Raw genomic sequence first — 24923 nt, forward strand, 5'->3', positions numbered from 1 at the left:
TGGGTATTATTTAATTTAATATTGTACAGCATTGTGAAAAAATACATATAAATTTATATATAAATATACAATTCCTTATACACATCCACACAGTACCGTGTACACACTGTGTACACAAAGGTGAATGTATGCTACACAAAGATTGTCTGTGTAACAGCCACTGGAGCCCAAGATCTCAGCTCGGGGATGGAAGATAAATTAGAATGTTATAGTATTACATCAAATGACCAGAACTTCTTCATCCCAGAGATGCCTTTGACCGCCACATTGCTAGGAAGTCACGTTTGAGTGCACGCTGCTGCAAATATGTCACTCTGTCACTCACATAGCGGTGGAAGCACGTCGTGTTTCTTTTTGTCCAGGTGTATTGAAAGAGCTCAGTCATCATTGCTCAAACAGCAGCAGCTTATATAAACACTGGGTAATGCTGCTGGAGATTACATGCAGAATGCTGGATCTGATGAGCTCAAATATAAGATAGGCTGTGCAGTATAATATTTGGGATTAGAATCCTAATCTCTTTAGGGAAAGTGTGCAGTATCAGCAGAACAGACCTACAGCTCTATGCAGAAAACTCTGCTCAAGTCATTTCATTCCACCACTAAAACAAGTTTTATTCTGTCTTCCACCTTAAATCTTAATAGGAATGTGACTCACTAAACTCCACAAATGATAGATTATTCATGAGCGTAACTGCTGATTATGGGAATTTTTTAATTCTAGAATATCTGACTAATTGGGCTACTTGGATAGTTGCTAGATCACCAGTAGATTTACTAAACTATTAACCTCTTACCAACATAAGATGTACTGGTACATCCTATTCTGCCTCCCTGACTTTGATGCAGGCTTGTACGCTGCAACCATATCAGCAATCATCAGTTTCGAACGGCAGAGCTCCACCCGTGGCTCTTAACTTGTTAAAGTGGTAGTCCAATCCAGATCGGTAAGTCTGTAGTTACTATGTGTGACTGCTGGCTTATGAATGCGTGGATTCTCCGGTTTCTGACCCAGGACCAGAGGGTATGTATGTTACACATACTCCCGCCCAGGTCCCATCTAGTGGGCGTGGCCTCGCTTCATACACCTGTACAGAGCGAGGCCGCGTCCCATCTAGCAATGCGGCCATTCAGTGAGCGTGGCTAACAGAGGGCATGTCCTCACTCCGTACAAATGTACAGAACAAGACCGCTCCCACTGGCCAAGAGTATGCATAACTCATACATACCCTCCAGTCCTGGGTCAGAAACCAGCGAATTCTCGAATTCATAAGTCTGCAATTACACATAGTAACTGCAGACATCGATTTGGACCGGACAACATCTTTAAGTGCTGCTGTCAATTTCTGATAGTGGCATTAACACATGATGACAATAAGGTGTGTTATTCCACACACCCATTGGTGCGCCCGTGATGTGATTGCAGGGTGCCGATGGGTTGCCTTGACAGCCAGGGGTCTGCTGAAGACGTCATGTTCCTACTCCTATGAAAGATTTCTGATTTCTGCTATATATAGCTTTGCTGTGGTATTGCTGTATATAGCGGAAGCAATCAGATGATCAAAGTTTCAAGTTCCTTAAGAGTTCTAACAAATAGTGAAAAGAAAGTTTTAAAAAAAATAAAAGTTCAAAGCACCCCCCTTTTACCCTAATACCAATTTTGGAATGAAAAAAAAAACATATTTGGTATCCCTGCGTTCGTAATAAAAAGTCACATCTATCTGTAAAGCGCTGTGGAATTAATGTTGCTATATAAATGAGTAAAATAAATAAAACTAAATAAAAAAAAATCAAAATATAAAATAAATTAATCAGATCGGTAAACAATGGAACGAGAAAAAAAATCAAAACAATTGCAGTTTTTCAGCAGAAGCAACAACACAAAGAAATGTAATAAGAGGCAACAAAACATTGTATCTACCCTATAAAGGTATGAATAAAAGCACCTACTCAGAGTGTAAAAAACAAGTTCTCACATAGGTCCACAACCCAAAAATTTGAAACAATACTGCTGTCCCCTCTGAAAATGTCAAAATAAGCCTAATTTTCTTTTTTTTACAAATTTCTGAACTTTTTTGACCACTTAAAATAAAGTAGGAATCTGCCTAATCGTACTGACCTTCAGAATCACATTGCCCGGTCATTCTTACTCTAAAATGAATGCTCGTAAATAATAAAAAAAAAAACAATTGCGGAACTGCAAATTTTATCGCTATTTTGACGCACTTGGAATTTTTTCCTCGTTTTCCAGTGCATCACATGGTAAAATGGATGGTGTCATTCAAAAGTACAACTCGTACTAGCGAAAAGCAAACCCTCACACTGCTATGTTGACGTAAAAATAAAAAAAGTTATGGCTCTTGAACTGAGTAAGGAGGGAGGAACAAGCCAAAGCGCGAAAACAGAAAATGGAGCAGTCGGGAAGGGGTTAATATATTTTTTAAGGATTTGCTGTCGCTAAACAGAAGATTCTCTTGCCTTTATGCTATGAAGTTCACGGTACGGTGCTGTAGTCGTATTGTCAAAAAATGTTATAAATTTCCTCCAGGGAGCATTGTAAGGATTCTACTTAGCCAGGCGTGATGCCTTCTTCCCTCTGCTACCTGGCTCCCCTGAGTGGTGCTCTGCTACCTGGCTCCCCTGAGTGGTGCTTGCTCTTTATTTGGCTTTTGGCATGAAAGATTAACATGCAATGGAGGCTCCTGGCCGTTCCCCTCCTGGTTGTACATTTTGGCTTATTCTCTCAATGGCTGTTTCCTACCCAGTGATAAAGACGAGAGTGACCAGGAAGAATCAGGGGTAGCACTACCATCGTCTGCTGTGCAAATACTGTAGGATTCAGTGCTCATCTACTGTTTCATCACGGTATGCATAAACAATAAGATATAACAAAACCTGGCATATAAACCTAGATTTCTGAAAAATAAACTGTAGAAAAAACTGACCTTATGTCTGGATACAGATCTAATTCTCTAGATGACTGAAGCTGAACATTGACATGAAACAGCTGTTCGGACGGCAGCCATCTCCCACAACTCCACTTTATAAATGCTTGTTTAAATCAGTCATATTATTCCTATAGTGAGCAGGATAAGCTTGACGAAGCATAAAAATATTCTTACTTCAGAAAACAAATGACTCTTTAAGGTATATACGAAGTCAGCTATATAACATTCTCTGCTATAACGATACCACAGATACCTTTAGCTTGAATAAAGGGGCATTTATAATGCAAGACACTGCAATCAGGGCAGGTGTTAGGGCCAGGCAGACCAGGCAGCTGCCTAGGGCCCCTGCTGCTCCAGGGGCCCCCAGCTGAGCCACTGGCATGCTGTTAATAGCGGCACACGACACGGCCACTAAGGGGCCTGGCGCTGCCACCCCATCGCTGATTCAACTTATCGGCATCATGGATGCCAATACATTTGAAAGGAGTGATGGAGAAGAGAGCGTCAGTTGATGCTTCCTCTCCCATAACTCCCCCTCTGCTTGTAACTCAGAAGGTGCACCATGACATCACTTCATCATGTGCCATGCTGTGCTAGTGGTGGAGCCGATGACACTGGAGCAGCAGAGCCTGCAGCAGCTTGGGGAAAAAGTTGAAGGGGTGAATATTGTGGTGTGTTTGTGTATGCATTATTGTGTGTGTGTGTGAGTGCAGGGGCTGCATTATACTTTGTGTGTGTTGGGGAGGGAGCGCCACTGTATTGTGTGTTGAGGGAGCTGCTCTGTACTGTGTGTTGAGGGAGGGAGCTGCACTGTACTGTGTGTTGGGGGAGGGGGGAGCTGCACTGTACTGTGTGTGGGAGCTGACTGTACTGTGTGTTGGGAGAGCTACACAGTACTATGTGTTTGCAGAGCAGCACTCTACTGTGTTTTGAGGGGAGCTGCACTGTATTATATATTGGGGAGCTGCACTATACTGTGTGTGGGAGGAGCTGCACTGTACTGTGTGATGGTGAGCTGCACTATACTGTGTGTTGGGGAGCTGCAATGTACTGTGTGTTGGGAGGGAGCGGTACTGTACTGTTTGTTGGGGAACTGCACTGTACTATGCGTTGGGGGAGCTGCACTGTACTGTGTGCTGGGAGAGCTGCACTATACTGTGTGCTGGGAGGGAGCTGCAGTGTATTGTGTGCTGGGAGGGAGCTGCACTGTATTATGTGTTGGGGAGCTGCACTGTACTGTGTGTTTGGGGGAGGGGGGAGCTGCACTGTACTGTGTGTGGGAGCTGACTGTACTGTGTGTTGGGAGAGCTGCACTGTACTATGTGTTTGCAGAGCAGCACTCTACTGTGTGTTGAGGGGAGCTGCACTGTATTATGTATTGGGGAGCTGCACTATACTGTGTGGGAGGAGCTGCACTGTACTGTGTGTTGGGGAGCTGCAATGTACTGTGTGTTGGGAGGGAGCTGTACTGTACTGTTTGTTGGGGAACTGCACTGTACTATGTGTTGGGGGAGCTGCACTGTACTGTGTGCTGGTAGAGCTGCACTATACTGTGTGCTGGGAGGGAGCTGCACTGTACTGTGTGCTGGGGGAGCTGCAGTGTATTGTGTGCTGGGAGGGAGCTGCACTGTACTGTGTGTTGGGGAACTGCACTGTACTGTGTGTTGGGGGAGCTGCACTGTACTGTGTGCTGCGGAGCTGCACTACACTGTGTGCTGAGAGGGAGCTGCAATGTGCTGTGTTCTGGAGGGAGCTGCACTGTATTGTGTGCTGGGAGGGAGCTGCACTGTATGGTGTGTTGGGGGAGCTTCATTGTACTGTGTGTTGAGGGCAGCTGCACTGTACTGTGTGTTGGGGAGATGCACTATACTGTGTGCTGGGTGGGAGCTGCACTGTACTGTGTGTTGGGGGAGCTGCACTGTACTGTGTGTTGGAGTGGAGCTGCACTATACTATGTATTTGGGGGGAGCTGCACTATATAATGTGTTTGGGGGAAGCTGCACTATAATGTGTGTGGAGGGGGCTGCATTATACTGTGTGTAGGGGGCTGCATTTTACTGTGTGTGGGGGAGATGCACTATACTGTGTGTGGGGGAGATGCACTATACTGTGTGTGGGGGAGATGCACTATACTGTGTGTGTAGCTGCTGTGTACTCTGAGGGGGCCTGCAGTATACTCTGAGGGGGGATACAGTATACTCTGAGGGGGGCTGCATTAAACTCTTTGAGGGGGGCTGCAGTATATTCCATGAGGGGGCTGCAGTATACTATGAGGGGGGTTGCAGTATACTCTATGAGGAGGGGTGCAGTATACTCTAAGGGGGGCTGCATTATACTGTATGTATGTGGAACTGCATTGTACTGTGTGGGGCTGCAGTATTCTCTATGAGGGGGCTGCAGTATTCTCTGAGGGGGCTGCAGTTTTCACTGAAGAGGCTGCAGTATACTCAGAGGGGGTTGTAGTATACTCTATGAGGGGGAATGCAGTATACTGTATGAGAGGGGTTGCGGTATACTCTATGAGGGGTGTTGCAGTATACGCTATTAGAGGTGCTGCAGTATACCCTGAGGGGGGCTGCATTATACTCTGAGGGGACTGCATTATACTGTGTGTGTGGGGCTGGAGTATATGCTGTGTGTGGGATTGCAGTATTGTCTATGAGGGGGGTTGCAGTATACTCTATGAGGGGAGCTGCAGTATACTGTGAGGGGGGCTGCATTATACTCTATCAAGGACCATGGGGAGTGCATTATACTGTGTGGGAGCTGCCTTATACTGTATGGAGGACTATGTCCCCATCATTCTTCCTCAGCAGGTATAAAGAATCTCGGAAACAGGCGTCTAACAACTCCAATGCTGTCGATCACGCTCGTTTAACAGCCTGAACTTTACACCTGTAAATACAGCTGAAATGTTTGTGTGATGTGGAATATGTGAGCATTTAGGCCCCACTTTAAACTTTTGCCCAGGGCCCCACTTTCTCTAAAACCGGCCTTGCCTGCAATGTTAAAAACGCTCATTTCACAATTATTTTGCTGTGTAAACAGGCTACCGATCACCGAATGAATGCGCAAAATGCTTGTTGATTGGGTGAAATTATACTCACCATTCTCTGCTGCGCACCATACTGTGTAGGGCTACGTACACATGTTCAGTATTTAGTCAGTATTTTACATCAGTATTTGTAAGCCAAAACCAGGAAGTCAGAAATACAAAAGTGATGACATGTTTCTATTATACTTTTCCTCTGATTGTTCCACACCTGGTTTTGGCTTACAAATACTGTGGTAAAATACTGATCAAATACTGAACATGTGAATGTGGCCTAACACTGATTATAAGGACACATTCACACGCTCAGTAGTCAGTTTTTTACCTCAGTATCTGTAAACCAGAACCAGGAGTGGATGATAAATCCAAAAGTGGTGTGGTGTTTCTATTGTACTTTTCCTCTGACTGTCCCACTCCTGGTTTGACGTGTGAAAGTGGCCTAAACAGGACTTGGGTTTACATTGAATAATTGAATCTCTGGTATATACGAAAGCTTACAGGATAAAAAACCCTTGTTAACATATAACCTTTATTAGCTGTGCACTAAATTGTATGGATCGCACTCTCTAATACACCACGTGTAGATAAAGTGCATACATGGTGAAGAAGTGACACATAAAATGGAGAGGGATGCTTTGGTCTTATAACCGTGTATTAAATAAGCACCCAACCAACCAACCAAGGAGTGTGGCACCTAAAGAAAATCTAGAGATTGCACCGCCACTTCTGTGTCGGCTGTCTATCGGTTATCTTAGAAGGACAGATAAAGGCGGACAAAACCTATTATATAGGATATCTATTCTGCAGGGTATAGAAAAAACACAAACATAAAACCAGAAATAATTTATATGATAATCCAATAAACCAGTGCAACCTTGACTCACACAGGTGTAGTAGTGCTCATTAGCTGATATACTACGTGAAAATCTCAGTATTCAGCTCCACAAAGATAGAGAGTACAGTTGAGCGAAACGGGTAGGTCAAATTCAAAAACAGCCGACTTTAGCTAAAGTTGGGTTTCGCCGATCGAAACCCAACCATAGCGTGAGGTCGGCCTTGAGGTCGCCGATCAGAGCGCCAAAGTCGCATTTCAAATAATGCTTCCAGCGCCTTTTCTCAGCCAATGAAAGTGGACGCACACTGTAGGCAACACGATGACATGGGCAGCGGCCACCACATCTTAGAGAAGGGCATTGAAGTGATTGGCTGGCTTTGTGTGGCGTCACAGTGGGTATAAAAGGCTGTGACCGCCAACCACCATCTTACTTCTGCCGATCTTAGAATAGGGAGAGGTGCTGCTGCTGATTCTGAACAACTGCTTCTGCTGGTAGCGCTTTTCACTGTACAGTTACTGTGCAGTGAAAGGGGAGGATTTTTGTTGTGTGCAGAAGCGCTGGTGGTGATTAGGCTGCCTTTTACCTGCTAGCTGCATTGCTGTGTGCACACTGCTATTCAAACTGCTTTTTCAAAGCATTCCAACTTTTATTATTTTGTCCTGGTGAGTTACTGAGCGTTCATTTTTTCACACACCGTATAGTGGTGTACGCTCCACACACACTACCGTGTACCGGCTGGTATCACGGACAAATAGAAGCAACCTGGGTGTGACACTGGAAGAAAAAGCCGAGGAGTTTTTCTGTTTTTCCAGACCTACACCTTAGAGTGCTGTCAGCTTTTAAAACAGTTTTGTATATCTGCTGATTGATTACGGTCAAAACTAGACAGAGACAGCGTGTGTCAGTCCCTATACAAATAGACGGAGATTGGCAATTTTCAATACAGACACCGTATAGCGGTGTACGCTCCTCACACACTACCGTGTACCACCTTGTATCACGGACAAATAGAAGCTATCTGTGTGTGACACTAGAAAAAAAAACGAGGAGTTTTTCTGTTTTTCCAGACCTACACCTTAGAGTGCTGTCTGCTTTTCAAACAGTTTCATATATCTGGTGTTTGATCACGGTCAAAACTAGACAGAGACAGCGTGTGTCAATCCCTATACAAATAGACGGAGATTGACAGTTTTCCATACAGACACCGTATAGCGGTGTATGCTCCTCACACACTACCATGTACCACCTTGTATCACGGACAAATAGAAGCTATCTGTGTGTGACTCTGGAGAAAAAAGCCGAGGAGTTTTTGCGTTTTTCCAGACCTACACCTTAGAGTTCTGTCCGCTTTTCAAACAGTTTCGTATATCTGCTGTTGTTTGATCACGGTCAAAACTAGACAGAGACAGAGTGTGTCAGTCCCTATACAAATAGACGGAGATTGACAATTTTCCAAACAGACACCATATAGAGCTGTCCGATTCTCAAACAGTATTGTATATCTGCCGTTCGCATTACAGTCACATCTATACAGAGTCAGCGTGTGTGTGTGACACTCCGTAAATACATATACGGAGATTGTTAGTTACACAAAAAACATATACAGCTGTACACTTCTGATACAGTTCCGTATATCTGCTTGTTGGATAACTGTCCAATACATACTGTGAGAGTGTCTGTGACTAACAAAATATATACATAGATTTAATTTTTTTAATACACCTTACACAACTGGACACTCCTCATACAGTACCATCTCTCTGCTGGTAATTTTGGTACATTTTCCCAAACACGAGGAAGTATGGTGGAAGAGTCTGCGGACGTGGGCAGGGGGGCGCAGCTGGTACTGATGGTGGTGGTGCATCGGCTGGTTCTGGCAAAAGCACAATAGCAGCTAAGGCAGGAGGTGTTGAGCCTGCGTCATCATCTGGCCCAAGAAGGCCTGTAAGGTTGCCTTTTCTTGGAGTAGGAAAACCGCTTTTAAAGCCGGAGCATCAGGAACAGGTTTTGGCGTACTTTGCCGAAACAGCCACCAGCTCTATTGCCTCCTCTTCTGAACTTTCGAAACCTGCAAGCACGGAGTCGTCAGTTCAGGGTTCTGGTCAGGAAAAACACCTTTCCTTGTGTCCTTCACCCCAACCAAAAGTTAAGGATGCGGCAGCCAACACTTCAGATTACTCTATGGAGCTCTTTTCACATACCATGCCTGGGTTATCCAGTCAAATCCAGAATTCCCCAGTCCAAGATGAATCTGACATGGAGTGCACTGATGCACAGCCACTGCTAGATGATTCTGCTGGTACATCGACCCAGAGCATTACATTGCCCTCGCAGTCTTTTGAACCAGAATCTGACCCTGATGAAACCCAGGTGCCCCTTCCCGCAGCAGGCATCGACATCGCAGCAGCAGTTATCTGCCAGGCCCGTAGCTGTCCAAAAACGTGGAACAAAAACTAAAAGTTGCAGGACAGCTTGGCCAGATGGTCAACTTGGCACAGCATGCACGGCTAGAAAATGTATACAATAGTAGGAAGAGAGCAGTGTGGCACTTCATTGTCCAAAATCCTACTGTTGAGGCAAAGGTTACCTGTAGGAAGTGAGAAAGGACCTTTAGCCGAGGTAAACAACTCAGAAATTTGAATACCAGTTGCATTCTTAGACATTTAATCAACATGCACTTGCAAGCGTGGACGGACTACAAAACCTCAGGTAGCACATGTGCACCTGCTCCGACTGAAGGTAGCCAGCAACGCTCCATTGCTTCCCCCACTGTAAGACCACCGCCATCATTAAGCACACCACCAGCACTAAATGTGGAGGTGTCGTCGCAAGGTCAAAGCACTCAGGGAATCACAATGGTTTTGCAACACAACACTGAATCTAGGCCATCACCACCAATACCATCACCAACCCCCTCTCACTCCATCCGGTCCACCGCTACTTACCTCATATGCAGCTCTCCAGTCCAGTTCACCCTACCAGACACTCTGATTATGACAAGAAAGTACTCATCCTCTCATCCGCGTACACTTTGTTTGAACACCTACATTGCCAAACTAATGTCATTAGACATGATGCCCTACCGTTTGGTTGAAAGCAAAGCTTTCCGTGACCTCATGGCCTACACTGTCCCACGCTATGACCTACCCAGTCGGCACTTCTTTTCTCACAAAGTCATCCCTGCCCTCCACCGACATGTGAAAGACTGCATTGTCAATGCACTAAAACTGAGTGGAAAGGTGCACCTCACAACAGATGCATGGACCAGTAGGCATGGCCAGGGCCGTTACATGTCCATCACTGCGCACTGGGTTAATGTGGTGGATGCAGGCTCTACTGGGGACAGCGGCGGTGGAACAGTGCTGCCTAGCCCACGGTATAGGAAACAGTTGGCTGTAGGCTTTCGATCCTCCTCCTCTATCAGCGAAAGCTCGTCCACAGAGTGCAGTCGCACGAGCACTCCATCCGCAGCTGGCAGTGTTGCACACGAGGTGTCCCACTATCGAACAGCTAGTAGTAAGCGTCAGCAAGCTGTGTTAAAGATGATGTCTTTGGGCGACAACAGACACACCGCGGAGGTACTGGCCGACTATTTGCAGCGACAAACTGAGTCATGGCTGGTCAGTCTACATCTTGAGGCAGGCAAGGTAGTCAGTGATAACGGCCGTAATTTTGTGGCAGCCATAGCCCATGCAAAACACACACACATACCTTGCCTGGCTCACACTTTGAACCTGGTGGTGCAATGCTTCCTTAATAATTATCCGGTGTTATCATCCCTGCTCCATAAGGTGCGAAGACTGTGTTCGCACATCTGTCGCTCAAATGTCCACTCCACTCGTATGCAGAAGCAGCAGTGATTGCTCCACCTCCCCCAGCACTGCCTAATCATAGATGTTGCAACAAGGTGGAACTCCACTCTGCACATGGTTGAGAGGCTGTGCGAACAGAGGCAGGCTGAAATGCATTTGCGGGAGGATACACGGGCAGGCAGTTTGAGGGAAGACATGGAATTGTCGGATGTGCAGTGGTCAAAGCTGAAAGACCTCTGTAAAGTCCTTCAGTGTTTTCAGGAATGCACACAGCTGGCAAGCACAGACGACACCATCATAAGCATGAGCATCCCACTTATGCGTCTGCTCAAGTTTGACGCATATTAAGGATCAGGTGTCTGCAGCAGAGGAGAAGGAGGAGGAGAAGCCTTGATGACTGTCAGCCATTGTCTGGTCAGGGAACTGTCCTGGACAAGGTGGAGGAAGAAGAGGAAGAGGAGGAGGATGAGGGGGATGATTATTTTGGGCAGGAAGATGCTTCTCAGTGGGCAAGAGAAAATGTTGGCGTTCCAAGGTCAGGTACAGTGTTTGTGCGTGACTGTAGGGATGTGGATTTCCCAGAAAGTGCTCCTCCACCCACCACTGGCAGTGCATCATTGACACCTGGAACATTGGCCCACATGTGCGATTATGCCTTGCGGATCCTAAAAAGGGAGCCCTGCATTGCCAAAATGATGAGGGATGATGACTACTGGCTGGCCAGCATCCTCGATCCACGCTACAAAGGCAAATTACACAACATCATGCCACAGGAGAACCTAGAGATAATATCGGCTAACAAACAAGCAACTCTGGTAAACCGTTTGTTTGAGGCTTTCCCAGCACACAGCAGCGGTGCTGGTTCTCCCACAAGCCATAGTGGGCACAATGGGAGAGGTGTTCGTGTTGCACACAGCAGACGTGGCATTGGAGACAAGGGTTTAATGACCATGTTGTGGAATGATTTCTCAAGTACCGCTCACACGACTGCTAATACTGCATCGATTAAAAATGACAGGAGACAGCAGTTGTCAACTATGGTAACAAACTACTTCTCCCATATCGATGTTCTCCCTCACAGGTCATTCCCCTTTGACTATTGGGCCTCTAAACTGGATGCGTGGCCTGAATTGTCACAATATGCCTTACAGGAGCTCGCTTGCCCTGCTGCTAGTGTGTTATCTGAAAGAGTCTTCAATACTGCTGGATCAATCCTGACAGAAAAAAGGACCCGTCTGTCTACCCAAAATGTTGATGATCTAGCCTTCAATAAAATTAACCATGCATGGGTTTCAAAGGGTTTTGTCCCACCTTCCCCTGATGACACATAGGTTGCCAGAAAACTGCCTCGCTTTTGTCCTCCTCTTCCTCGGACTTGCCCAACTCCGCCCTTTGCAGCAGCTGAATGTCCAGCCAACACATCAACATATGCCATTTTTTAAACCTCCCTAAGTGGGCTGCCCACCCCCCCTAATGACTCGGGTCATCACCTGGTGCACCCGGACAAGTGCTGTTGCTCTGAACAGGTGGATGGGCCCACAGATTGCCGACAGCACTGGTACAGGGCCACTCATAGTACAATACAGTGTCTCTGACGGTGGGAGGGTCCACTTGCCGTCAGACACACCAGCATACTATGAGGGGCCCTGTGCCAGTACCGTCATCCACGAGTGTGACCCCCTGCTTGGTCATGGCCACAGCACTTGCAAGTTGCAGTACTTACCTCTCCCTGCTCCACCGCTGTGTAGTCTGGGCAGTTAAATCCTTCACAGGGATGGCCACTAGAAATTTGGTTTATTGATCGATGATGGGTAAGATGTAACTATGGCCTTTCCTGCTGGCTTCTACCTTCAGCTGATCAATGGCTACCATTTGAAATGGACGTCAAGTTACAAGCAGATGCAATGGTGCTTTATGATCACCTTTCACAGTTGTGATAGTCACAGACGTGTGACATTCCTGCCACCATTTTTCAATGTCTCATGCCAATCCAACAGAATCGCTTACGGTCTGTGGCTTCTGTCTTTTGCACTCCAAAATGACCAGACACATCATGATAGGCAGTGAGGACCATGTCTACATCTCTCCCTGTGATCACAGTTTGATGGAGATGCGTAACGGTGATGTGATCCACGCTCCTGCGATAAAGCAATCCTTTCTTCACAAAGAACCATTTTCACTGTCTCCACAGACACAGTAATTGAGGGTCTGCATCACCTCTGCAACATGTACCGGGAGGTTTTCCCGTGATGAGTAATTCCCAAATTTCTGCTAACACTCGATTTTCCGTCTGTACTTGTATCCATGTAGTTTCCAATAGCGGAGAGTCTGGACTGGCTTACTGAGATTGAAATATATACAAAGATTTAAAAGTACCACAACACTGTTTACTGTTGTACGCTTCGACCTTTCCCTTTTTCTACTTGTTAAATTCTGGTGTAATACATACTGAGCCTGTGAGTGTCTGTTTCTGACTCCGGAAGTATAGGCGGAAATTTAAAATTACCTCTAGACTGGATACACCTGGTATGTGCTGATACAGTACCTGTTATGATTGGGTCACCAAGGAGGAAAACAAGACCAAGCTAAGCCACAGAAAACCAGAGAGGTTGGTAACTAAGCAGATTGCAGACCCCTGATCCTATCCACACAACTAGCAGTAGCCGTGGAGCGTACCTACGATGATTATAGGCGCCTCGACACAGGCGGAGAACTAAATAAGCCTAAAGCAAGAAAAGGGGAAATCTAAACTGCCCCAGAGCAGACCCCAAAGGAATAGATAGCCCCCAAACATATATTGTCGGTGAGAAAAGATGAAAACACAAACACAGGTAGGAAAATAGGCTGATGGGGCCCACACTAACTAGAAAGGACAGGAAAGGAAAGACACTGTCTTCAATCACGCAAAAAAAACCTGCAAAAATGTCCAACACTTCTGATAGCAAAAAACTCTGAAGTCACTAGACTTCACCCATTATATCAGCACTCTGGAATATTCTGAAAGCAGAGCAAAAAGAGGCCAATCTAATAAGGGACAAAAAACAAACTGGCACAAACAGTAACATAAAGATGGAAAATCAGCACAGCCCCAGCCGGGGCTGGCTGACCACACAAAACTGAATAGACAAAACCAAATCAAATGTGAACAATAGCAAAGAACACTTAGCTTGAGCATGCAGGGACTGAACTGGAAACTAAAACCTCAGGAGGCAGGAAAAATCACCAGCAGGGATAGAGGGAGTCGGCTGTCTTAAATCCAGTCAGAAACTCCAGATGTCCAATCGTCATCCTCATTATCAGGTGGCAGGCCTCTGTCAATTAGATCACCTCCATTACCTCCTGTAACCATCAGAGGGAGACCGGAAAGAGAACTCGCGACTCCTCTGTCAATACGACTAGCTCCACTACCTTCACTAGCAACCAGAGGTAGGCCAGAAAGTGAATTCACAACAGTACCTTTGTTCAAAATTTTGTATTACGGTATCATCCATAGTGAGTGAGCGTGTGTGGTTTACACCTTCTATATATACGGTGAATCGGAGATACCAATTTTTACCGTATATTCGATACAGCTTGTATCTTGTTATACAGTACCTTTGTTCGACATTTAGTATTACGGTCAAATCCATACTGAGTAAGCGTCTGAGAGTGACTACGGGACTAGGTATATGGAGATTTCAATTGTACCCTATAATATATATACTTGCTATCTTGCTAACCAGTACTTTTATACATTTTTTATTATGGTCAAACCCAGACTGAGTGAGCGTCTGAGGGTGACTCCGGAAATATATAAGATTTCAAATTTGGCCAACACTGTATACAGCTGTATGCTTGTGTTACATTACCCATTTACAGCTTTTGATATTCTTGTGTAATCCATACTGGGCCTGAGAGCATTTGTGTCTGCCTCCTGAAATGTATATAGAGATTCAGAATGTTTACACTATACTATATATACCTTGTATCTGGTGATACTGTACCCTTTTTCACCTTTTTATTTTATTGGGTAATCCATACTGAGCCTGTGAGCGTCTGTGTATGACTCATGAAATATATACGGAGATTTACTGTTATCCCTAGACTGTATAGAGCTGAACACTTCTGATACAGTACCATATATCTGCTGGTATTTTGGGTCAATTTTCTAAAACATGAGCAAGTATGGTGGAAGAGGACGCGGACGTGGGGGTGGGGGGCCACCTGGTACTGATGGTGGTGGTGGTGCATCTGCTGGTAGTGCCAAAAACACAATAGCAGCTAAGGCAGGAGGTGTTGAGCCTGCGTCATGGTGCAGCTCTGTAAGGCCTGTAAGGCTCTGTTTTCTGGGAGTATGTACAATAGACTGCTTTTAAAGCTGGAGCATCAGGAACTGTTTTTGGCTTACATTGCTGAAACAGCCTCCAGCTCTATCGCCTCCTCTTCTGAAGTTTAAAAAAATGCAAGCACTGAGTCGTAAGTGCTGGTTTCTGGTCAGGAGCAACCACTTTCCTTGTGTCCTACACCCACACCAAAAGTGAAGGATGCGGCAGCACACACTTCAGATTACTCCATGGATCTTTTCACATACCATGCCTTGGTTAATTAAAAATGGGGCCCATCATATACTGGAGCATTCAAAATGGGGGACATCTGACACTGGAGCATCATCCATGAGGCCCATCAAATACTGGAGCATTCTAAATGGGGCAGATAAGACACAGGAGCAGCATCTATGGAGCACATGATACACTGGAGCATTAGAAATGGGGCCCATTATATATGGAGCATTATTAGGGCCCATAAGACACTGGAGCATCATCCATGAGGCCCATCATATACTGGAGCATTCCAAATGGGGGACATCAGACACTGGAGCAGCATTTACAGGGCCCTTTATACACTGGAGCATTAGAAATGGGGCCCATTATATATGGAGCATTATTTGGGCCCATAACACTCTGGAGCATCGTCCATGGGGACCATCATATACTGTAGCATTATGTGGAGCTCATCATATACTGTATGAAACATTATATGTGGCCAATTATTCTGTATGGAGAAATATATGGGGTTAGAGATTAGCGAGTTTGCCTTTTTAGGGTCGAGTCGGGTTTCATGAAACCCGACTTTCACAAAAGTCGAGTCGAACGAAATCGGCCGACTATAGGGAAAAGTCGTGAAACATGAAACCCAATGCAAGTCAATGGGGAGAAAAGTCAGCAGTGAGTGGAGGACTGTAAACACACCTGGCATGAATTTTAACCCTAGAGGCGGCGAAATCTCTCTCTTCTCTCTCCCTCTCTCCCGCTACGCTACCGCTTCACTTCTCTCCTTGGCTGAAAAAAGTCACGTGCAAACATTCGGCCAAACCCAACTTTGGCGCTTGGGTCGCCGACCGCATGGCCGACTTCACACTGTGGTCAGGTTTAGTTTCATGAAACCCGACTTTGGCGAAAGTCGGCGACTTTTGAATCTGACCGACCTGTTTTGCTCAACTCTATATGTGGCTCATTATTCTGTAAGGCGCACAATGTGGTGGCCATAATACTGTATGGAGTAATATACTGTCCTTTTTTTGAGCTATTGTACAATTTAAGATAGATCAGTCATATCATGTAAGCAGTGAAGTATTTGTCATTGTACTATACCTATCTTTCTGTGCAGTATCGGAGCATCATGAGTTGTGGTATGTGTTAAAGGGGCGCACTGACACTCTTTGGCCCAGGGCACACGAAAACCTGGAGCCAACCCTACCCCCCCACAATTTTAGCCAAATAACCCCCAGTTTTAAATGCGTAACTATTATTATGAAGTAAATTAAGGTTGACAAGCTTCAGTAATAAGAATTGATGTTTTTGGCATTGAAATGGGCATTGTAGGTGTGTTTACTGTCCTCCACTCCCTGCCGACTTTGCTTCCCCATTGACTTGCATTGGGTTTCGTGTTTCAGTCGGCCTCCGACTTTTCCCTATAGTCGGCCGATTTCGTTCAACCAGACTTTTGAGAAAGTCGGGTTTCATGAAACCTGACTCGACCATAAAAAAGGCAAAGTCGATCATCTCTAATAGAGAGTAGACATCTAGCATAAATACACAGTGCTGGACATACATGTAATCACTGATATCATACAAACTATGGTGCAAAGTCTAATGCCAGGCATTGGAGAAGGTGCTCTTTCCCTGATATCTACACCTAGTATGCACCTTCCTTCTTAAGAAGGTTGGCACCCTAGATTAATGAGAGATGACGCCCCTGCTCATGCGTCATCTGTCCCCGGGCTCCCCTATGTATTCATTCAGTGTTTCTGCAGCATTTTTTACAGATTCAAATGAATGAGAAAAAACACAAGTAAAGACGCATGCAAAAATGTCAAAAATCTGGCAAAAACTTGCGCATTTGACACAGTGTTTTTTCAGCCAACACTCTGGTTTTGTGGCAGAAAAAACTGTTGCAAATATTGAACGTGTGCACATACCTTTACATGGTGGCCATGAAGGTCTTTGTGATGATTTGTAAGCAGTAAGACAAGTAATATTAGCATGAAGCAATCTCCCTGCAGACAATATGTTGTGTAATACACTCCTTTAGTGTTCAGTAGCATTGTGATCTGATCGTGGACCACTTTTCTGTCCTACACTGATTGCTACATGAGCCCCATTACGTTTGCGTGGGCACTTAAAGGGATTGTCAGGTCCAAACCGATAAGTCTGCAGTCACTCTCTGTGACTGCAGACTTATGAATCCCTCCAGCACACACACTGTGGGGGGATACACCGGTTTGAAATGAGAGACTAGAGAGTATGTATGAGCTATAAATTCTCCCAGCCAGTTGACGTGGTCTGACTCCATACACTTGTATTGAGTCAAGGTTGCGTCCCATCTAGTGATGTGGCAATCCATTGGGCGTGTCTGACTAGAGGGTTTGGTCTCACTCCTTTCAAGTGTATGGAGAGCGAGGCTGCTCTCACTGGCCGGTAGTATGTATAAGGGCTCATACTCAAGTGCCAGAAACTCGGACGAGTCTCGCATGCCAATACCCAGCACTCGGATGGGAGCATTCAGCTACATGTATTTTCTATGCAGCTGAACGCTCCGATCCGAGTGCCGGCGGCAGTGCCGGGTATTGACGTGCGAGACTCGTCTGAGTTTCTCATATGTGAGTATGAGCCCTAACGCATACCTACCCTCCAGTCCTGGGTCTGAAACTGGCGAATCCCCCCCAGCGTACAGTGCATGCACTGGGGGGATTCATAAGTCTACAGTCACACAGAGTGACTGCAGACTTATCAGTTTTTACCAGACAACCTCTTTAATAAATAAGCATGAGCCCTTTTGCAGGAACAATAAGACATGGAAATCTATTCCAAACTTTGATAACTCCTTCTAAAAATTGTGCAACCCAAACAATTCTTCTAATTGTGGACAACTGTGATACACACAGGGGACGATGCTACGCCTGGGTGTAAAAACGCTCTTAAGTGAATTGATGACAATGTGGTCTAGAAAAAGTGAAAAATCTTGCAATCCTACACGATTAGACATGCATTGTGAAGGAAATGTTAGAGACTGTGACACTCATTAACACTGCAAAGGAAACTCGGTACAGAGAGTGTTAGTTACAGTAATTTAAGATGTTTCGAGGAAAGCAATAGCTTCTTTTCACCTTGTGTATACAATTAATAACAGGAGTTTTTGGTTACACATCCCTCCAATTGTCATGCTTTGACACAAAGGATAAATGGCTCTCGGGGAAAGAACACAATCACTATGTTCAAGTATCATTGTACAGGTGCAATTCAGAGGGAAAATACAGTAAGTCGTGGCGAGGCAGGATCGCAGAACGCTTCGTTACGTTCCTCGTAGGCAAATAATCCCTCTTGATTTTAACCAAGACGCTGGATAATTCGAGCGGAGTGAATCAGACATTGATTGTATTAGGTGTAACTCTCTGTATAAACCCTTTCTTATTTCAATGACTGTTATTAGAACAAACAAGTAAATGATAATGTAAACCGTTTAATGACAGAAACATCAGAAAAGCTCGGTATTAACATAAAAACTACAAACCAAGTTGCATTAAAATGTTTATTCTGACTGCAGAGGGATTAGAGGAATGTTTGTGCCGGGTTTTAGAGCATGCAAACATTGGATATTGCTATTAAATTATGTATTTGAAGAGAAGCTTAAATCTAAGATCTGTTTTTTTTCTACTTATGCATTCTGCATTTTGCTTCTTTTTAATCATCAAAAACTCATGCTGTAGTCATTGACCAAGGAGAGAAAAGGCTAAATAAAATTGTGCCATGTCAGCTGAGCTGTCTCTTCTCTTTTCTACAGCACAAATTGAAGTGATACCATGCAAAATTTGTGGAGATAAATCGTCAGGAATCCACTATGGTGTCATCACTTGTGAAGGTTGCAAGGTAAGAGTTAAGATGAGATGTGGAGGTAAAATATCTTACCAGTGTGCGAGTATTCAGTACATTCCCTTAGCAGGTTTTTATATACTGTACATGCGCCATATATGCAGAATTTATTTTCTTTCATGCATTCAATTATTTGATTAGAGATTTCCAGTCTACAGTTGTGGCCAAAAGTATTGACACCCCTGCAATCCTGTCAGATAATGCTCAGTTTCTTCCTGAAAATGATTGCAAACACAAATTCTTTGGTATTATTATCTTCATTTAATTTGTCTTAAATGAAAAAACACAAAAAGAATTGTCCTAAAGCCAAATTGGATATAATTCCACACCAAACATCAAAAAGAGGGTGGACAAAAGTATTGGCACTGTTCGAAAAATCATGTGATGCTTCTCTAATTTGTGTAATTAGCAGCACCTGTAACTTACCTGTGGCACCTAACAGGTGTTGGCAATAACTAAATCACACTTGCAGCCAGTTGACATGGATTAAAGTTGACTCAACCTCTGTCCTGTGTCCTTGTGTGTACCACATTGAGCATGGAGAAAAGAAAGAAGACCAAAGAACTGTCTGAGGACTTGAGAAACCAATTTGTGAGGAAGCATGAGCAATCTCAAGGCTACAAGTCCATCTCCAAAGACCTGAATGTTCCTGTGTCTACCATGCGCAGTGTCATGAAGAAATTTAAAGCCCCATGGCACTGTGGCTAACCTCCCTAGATGTGGACGGAAAAGAAAAATTGACAAGAGATTTCAATGCAAGATTGTGCGGATGTTGGATAAAGAACCTCGACTAACATCCAAACAAGTTCAAGCTGCCCTGCAGTCCGAGGGTACAACAGTGTCAACCCGTACTATCCGTCTGCGTCTGAATGAAAAGGGACTGTATGGTAGGAGACCCAGGAAGACCCCACTTCTTACCCCGAGACATAAAAAAGCCAGGCTGGAGATTGCCAAAACTTACCTGAAAAAGCCTAAAACGTTTTGGAAGAATGTTCTCTGGTCAGATGAGACAAAAGTAGAGCTTTTTGGGCAAAGGCATCAACATAGAGTTTACAGGAGAAAAAAAGAGGCATTCAAAGAAAAAAAACACGGTCCCTACAGTCAAACATGGCGGAGGTTCCCTGATGTTTTGGGGTTGCTTTGCTGCCACTGGCACTAGACTGCTTGACCATGTGCATGGCATTATGAAGTCTGAAGACTACCATCAAATTTTGCAGCATAATGTAGGGCCCAGTGTGAGAAAGCTGGGTCTCCCTCAGAGGTCATGGGTCTTCCAGCAGGACAATGACCCAAAACACACTTCAAAAAGCACAAGAAAATGGTTCGAGAGAAAGCACTGGAGACTTCTAAGGTGGCCAGCAATGAGTCCAGACCTGAATCCCATAGAACACCTGTGGAGAGATCTAAAAATGGCAGTTTGGAGAAGGCACCCTTCAAATATCAAGGACCTGGAGCAGTTTGCCAAAGAAGAATGGTCTAAAATTCCAGCAGAGCATTGTAAGAAACTCGTTGATGGCTACCGGAAGTGGTTGGTCGCAGTTATTTTGGCTAAAGGTTGTGCAACCAAGTATTAGGCTGAGGGTGCCAATACTTTTGTCTGGCCCATTTTTGGAGTTTTGTGTGAAATGATCAATGTTTTGCTTTTTGCTTCATTCTCTTTTGTGTTTTTTATGAAGATAATAATACCAAAGAATTTGTGTTTGCAATCATTTTCAGGAAGAAACTGAGTATTATCTGACAAAATTGCAGGGGTGTCAATACTTTTGGCCACAACTGTATGTGTATAGGTACAATCTAAGGCCTCATTCACACATCTGTGCGACACATATGTGTTCTGTCCTTTTTTCACAGATACAGCAAGTATAATCTATGCTGCTATTCACATGTCCATGTTTTTTCACGGAGCGTGTGTCCATGCAAAAATCACAGATAAATGTCTGCATTGTTTCTGTTATCACAGATGAAAAGTGCTAATAGAAGTCTATGGATCCATGAAAAACACGTACAGCACATGACAAACTGATGGTAAAAACGGACACACGGACCTTATACTGAGGACAATCATATGGTTAAAATGGACACACAGACTGTACACTGATGGTAAAAACAGACACATGGAACATAATCAGATGACACATGGATAGCTAAATCGGACACGCAGACAATACACTGATGGTTAAAACAGACACACAGACGACACATTGATGAAACACAGATGGCTAAAATGGACACATGAAGCATACACTGATGACATACAGATGGTAAAAACGAACAAAGACCGTACAATGATGGCACACAAATTTTAAAAACAGACACACGGACCACACACTGATGACATATGGATGGTAAAAAATGGACACACGGACCTTTACACTGAGGAGACACTGATGACACACAAATGGTTAAAATAGACCTACGGACAATACACTGATAACATACTGATGGTAAAAACGGACAAAGAGACCATACACTACTGACACAGTGATTGTAAAAACGGACACACGTACCACACACTGATGGCACACTGATAGTAAAAATGGACACACGGACAGTACACTGATGAAACATTGATGGTAAAAATGGACTCACGGACCGTACAGTGATGGTAAAAATGGACAGACGGACCACACACTGATGACGCACAAATGGTTAAAAAAGACACACTGACCACACACAGATGACAAAAACGGACACATAAAACACAGATGGTTAAAATGGACACACTGATCATACACTGATGACACGCTGATGGTTAAAATGTACACACTGATCATACACTGATGACACGCTGATGGTAAAATCGGACATACGGACCACACACTGATGACACACTGATGGTAAGAACGGACAAACAGACCGTACACTGATGACACTCAGATGGTTAAAATGTACACAATGATCATATGCTGATGACACACTGATGGTAAAAATGGCCAAACGTACCACACACTGATGACACACTGATGGTAAAAACAGACACACAGACCGTACACTGATGACACACTGATCCAGAACACCGGTGACATGGTACACTGATGGTAAAAACAGACAGATGGACCACACACTGATGACACACAAATGGTTAAAATAGACACACTGATCATACACTGATGACACGCTGATGGTTAAAATGTACACACTGATCATACACTGATGACACGCTGATGGTAAAATCGGACATACGGACCACACACTGATGACACACTGATGGTAAGAACGGACAAACAGACCGTACACTGATGACACTCAGATGGTTAAAATGTACACAATGATCATATGCTGATGACACACTGATGGTAAAAATGGACAAACGTACCACACACTGATGACACACTGATGGTAAAAACAGACACACAGACCGTACACTGATGACACACTGATCCAGAACACCGGTGACATGGTACACTGATGGTAAAAACAGACAGATGGACCACACACTGATGACACAAAAATGGTTAAAATAGACACATGGATCATACACTGATGACACACTGATGGAAAAAAGCGGACACACGGACTACACACTGAAGACACACTGATGGTTAAAACGGACACACAGGCCATACACTTATGACACACTGATCAAGAACACCAGTGACATGGTACCATTTTTTTATATACTGTACATGTTTTACCCCTTTCCGACATTGGGCGTAATAGTACCCCATTTCGGGCTCCCCCTGCTCAGCGCCGGAGCCCGCACCTTTCCAGGCACATGACAGCTGATCTATACAGCAAACTTATGCCCGCAACAGCCGCGGGTGGAATCTCAATTGTTAACTAGTTTAGTGCCGCTGTCAGTCTCTGACAGCAGCATTTAACTCACGCTTACCGGAAGCACATTGCTAATCCCACCCATCGTTGAACCCGTCACATGATCGTGGGTCACAGATGGGTCGGCATGACAAACAGAGGTCTGCAGCAGACCTCTATGGTTGTCATTGCCAGATTGCTATGAGCGCCACTCCGTGGTCGGCGCTCATAGCAAGTGAGAATTTCTGCTACACAAAACGTACTGCAGCTTCTAGTCTCCCATGGAGACTATTGAAGCATGCAAAAAGTAAAAAAAAATGTTTTTAAAAATATTGAAAAATAAAAAAATATTAAAGTTCAAATCACCCCCTTTTCACCCCATTCAAAATTTAAAAAAAATGAAATATACACATATTTGGTATCACTGTGTTCAGAATCTCCCGATCTATCAATACAAAAAAGCAGTTAACCTCATCGCTAATTGAGAAAAAAATTAAAAACGTCAGAATTAAGTTTATTTGGCCACCGCTACATTGCAATAAACTGCAATAACGAGCAATCAAAATATTGCATCTGCACCAAAATGGTATAATTAAAAACGCCAGCTTGACACGCAAAAAATAAACCCTCACACAATACAAGATCACGAAAAATGGAGACGCTACGGGTATCAGAAAATGGCACCATTTTTTAAATCAAAATTTGGAATTTTTTTTCACCACTTAAATAAAAAAGAATCTAGACATGTTTGGTGTCTGTGAACTCGTAATGAGCTGGAGAATCATAATGACAGGTCAGCTTTAGCATTTAGAAAATATGGTAAAAAAAGAAAAAAATACAACTGTGGAATTGCACTTTTTTTTGCAAATTCACCTCACTTGGACTTTTTTCCCATTTTCCAGTACAAAATAAGTTAAAACCAAAAGGTGTTGATCAAAAGTACAACTCGTCCTGCATAAAACAAGCCCTCACATGGCCATTTTGACTGAAAAATAAAAAAAGTTATGGCTCTGGGAAGGAGAGCAAAAAACAAAAACGCAAAAACTGAAATACCCCTGGTCGTTAAGGGGTTAAACACAGACATGTGACTGAGGCCTAAGGGTGTGTGCACACGCTGAGGATTGCTCTGCGGAATTTTCCACGCGGATTTGATGAAAACCGCAGGTATATCTGCAGTTTTTCTGTGGTTTAGCTTGCAGTTTTCCCCTGCAGTTTGACACCTGCCATGGAGCAGGTGCCAAACCGCAGCGGAATCCGCACAAAGTAGTGACATGCTGCGGATTTGAAACCGCAGAAAAACCGCACGGAAAATTCCGCAGTGTCTGCCCTGCGGTTTTCATTTTACATAGGTTATAATGGTACTGTACACCGCAGCAAAAACTGCTGCGGATCCGCAGGACCAAAACCGCTGCGGATCCGCAGCAGAATCCACAGCATGTGCACACACCCTTAATGATACACCAATACTGACTTTTTGTTGTGTGTGCATACCATCTATTTCCCTCTAGCTATAACTATACTATAAGAAGGTCAAGTAAAGAGTCCAAAGTTACTTCCACTTGCCAGTCCTACTCTAACATGAAATCCACAGAAAGAGGAAAGAATCCTCCAATATTTGAGAAAAAAGCAAAACAGGCAGAGATTCTTACTTGTATAGACAGGCCTCAATACAAATGCATTAACAGGGTGCAGTGGACCCAAGTAAAATATATATAATGTGTAAACATTGCCACATACGGATTATATTTTTGCACTGGTGTGCCACACGGCCTGATTGTAGGCTTGCTGTTTCATTAGGTATTATTGCACCTGTGCAGTTGCCATTTTACTTGGGTCCGCTGCACCCTGTTAGTGCATTTGTATTGAGGCCTGTCTATACAGGTAAGCATCTCTGCCTGTTTTGCTTTTTTCTCAAGTAAAGAGTCCAAGCTGTACAGACAGAAAAGACTGTGAAATAATTTTTAGCATGTTTTAATTGCTTAAAGAAGAACTGTGAGTCATGTTTCCACATAGAGTAAATGAGTAAACCAGACTTCTGTCTGCTATGTTTTTTGTGTGCAGAAAATCTGCTGAGTTTAACTGCCAAAGCAAAGTGGATGTGATTCCATGAAAACT

General features: G+C 44.1%; 1 protein-coding gene across 3 annotated transcripts in view; it reads left to right on the forward strand.

Moving 5' to 3' along the window:
* The window catches only part of RORB (RAR related orphan receptor B), a 299661-nt gene that overhangs the window by 203649 nt on the left and 71089 nt on the right, over positions 1-24923 (forward strand). For 2 of the 3 annotated variants that reach the window (XM_073543755.1, XM_073543754.1), the window contains exon 2: positions 18967-19052. In XM_073543755.1, the coding sequence (XP_073399856.1) occupies positions 18967-19052 (86 nt within the window). Of the gene's footprint in view, positions 1-18966; positions 19053-24577; positions 24690-24923 lie in introns of those variants that run through there. The other variant, XM_073543756.1, reaches the window with a different exon arrangement.

Source organism: Dendrobates tinctorius, unplaced genomic scaffold, assembly GCF_039654945.1.
Source record: "Dendrobates tinctorius isolate UK_male_01 unplaced genomic scaffold, ASM3965494v1 ptg000134l, whole genome shotgun sequence".
Taxonomy (NCBI): Eukaryota; Metazoa; Chordata; class Amphibia; order Anura; family Dendrobatidae; genus Dendrobates; species Dendrobates tinctorius.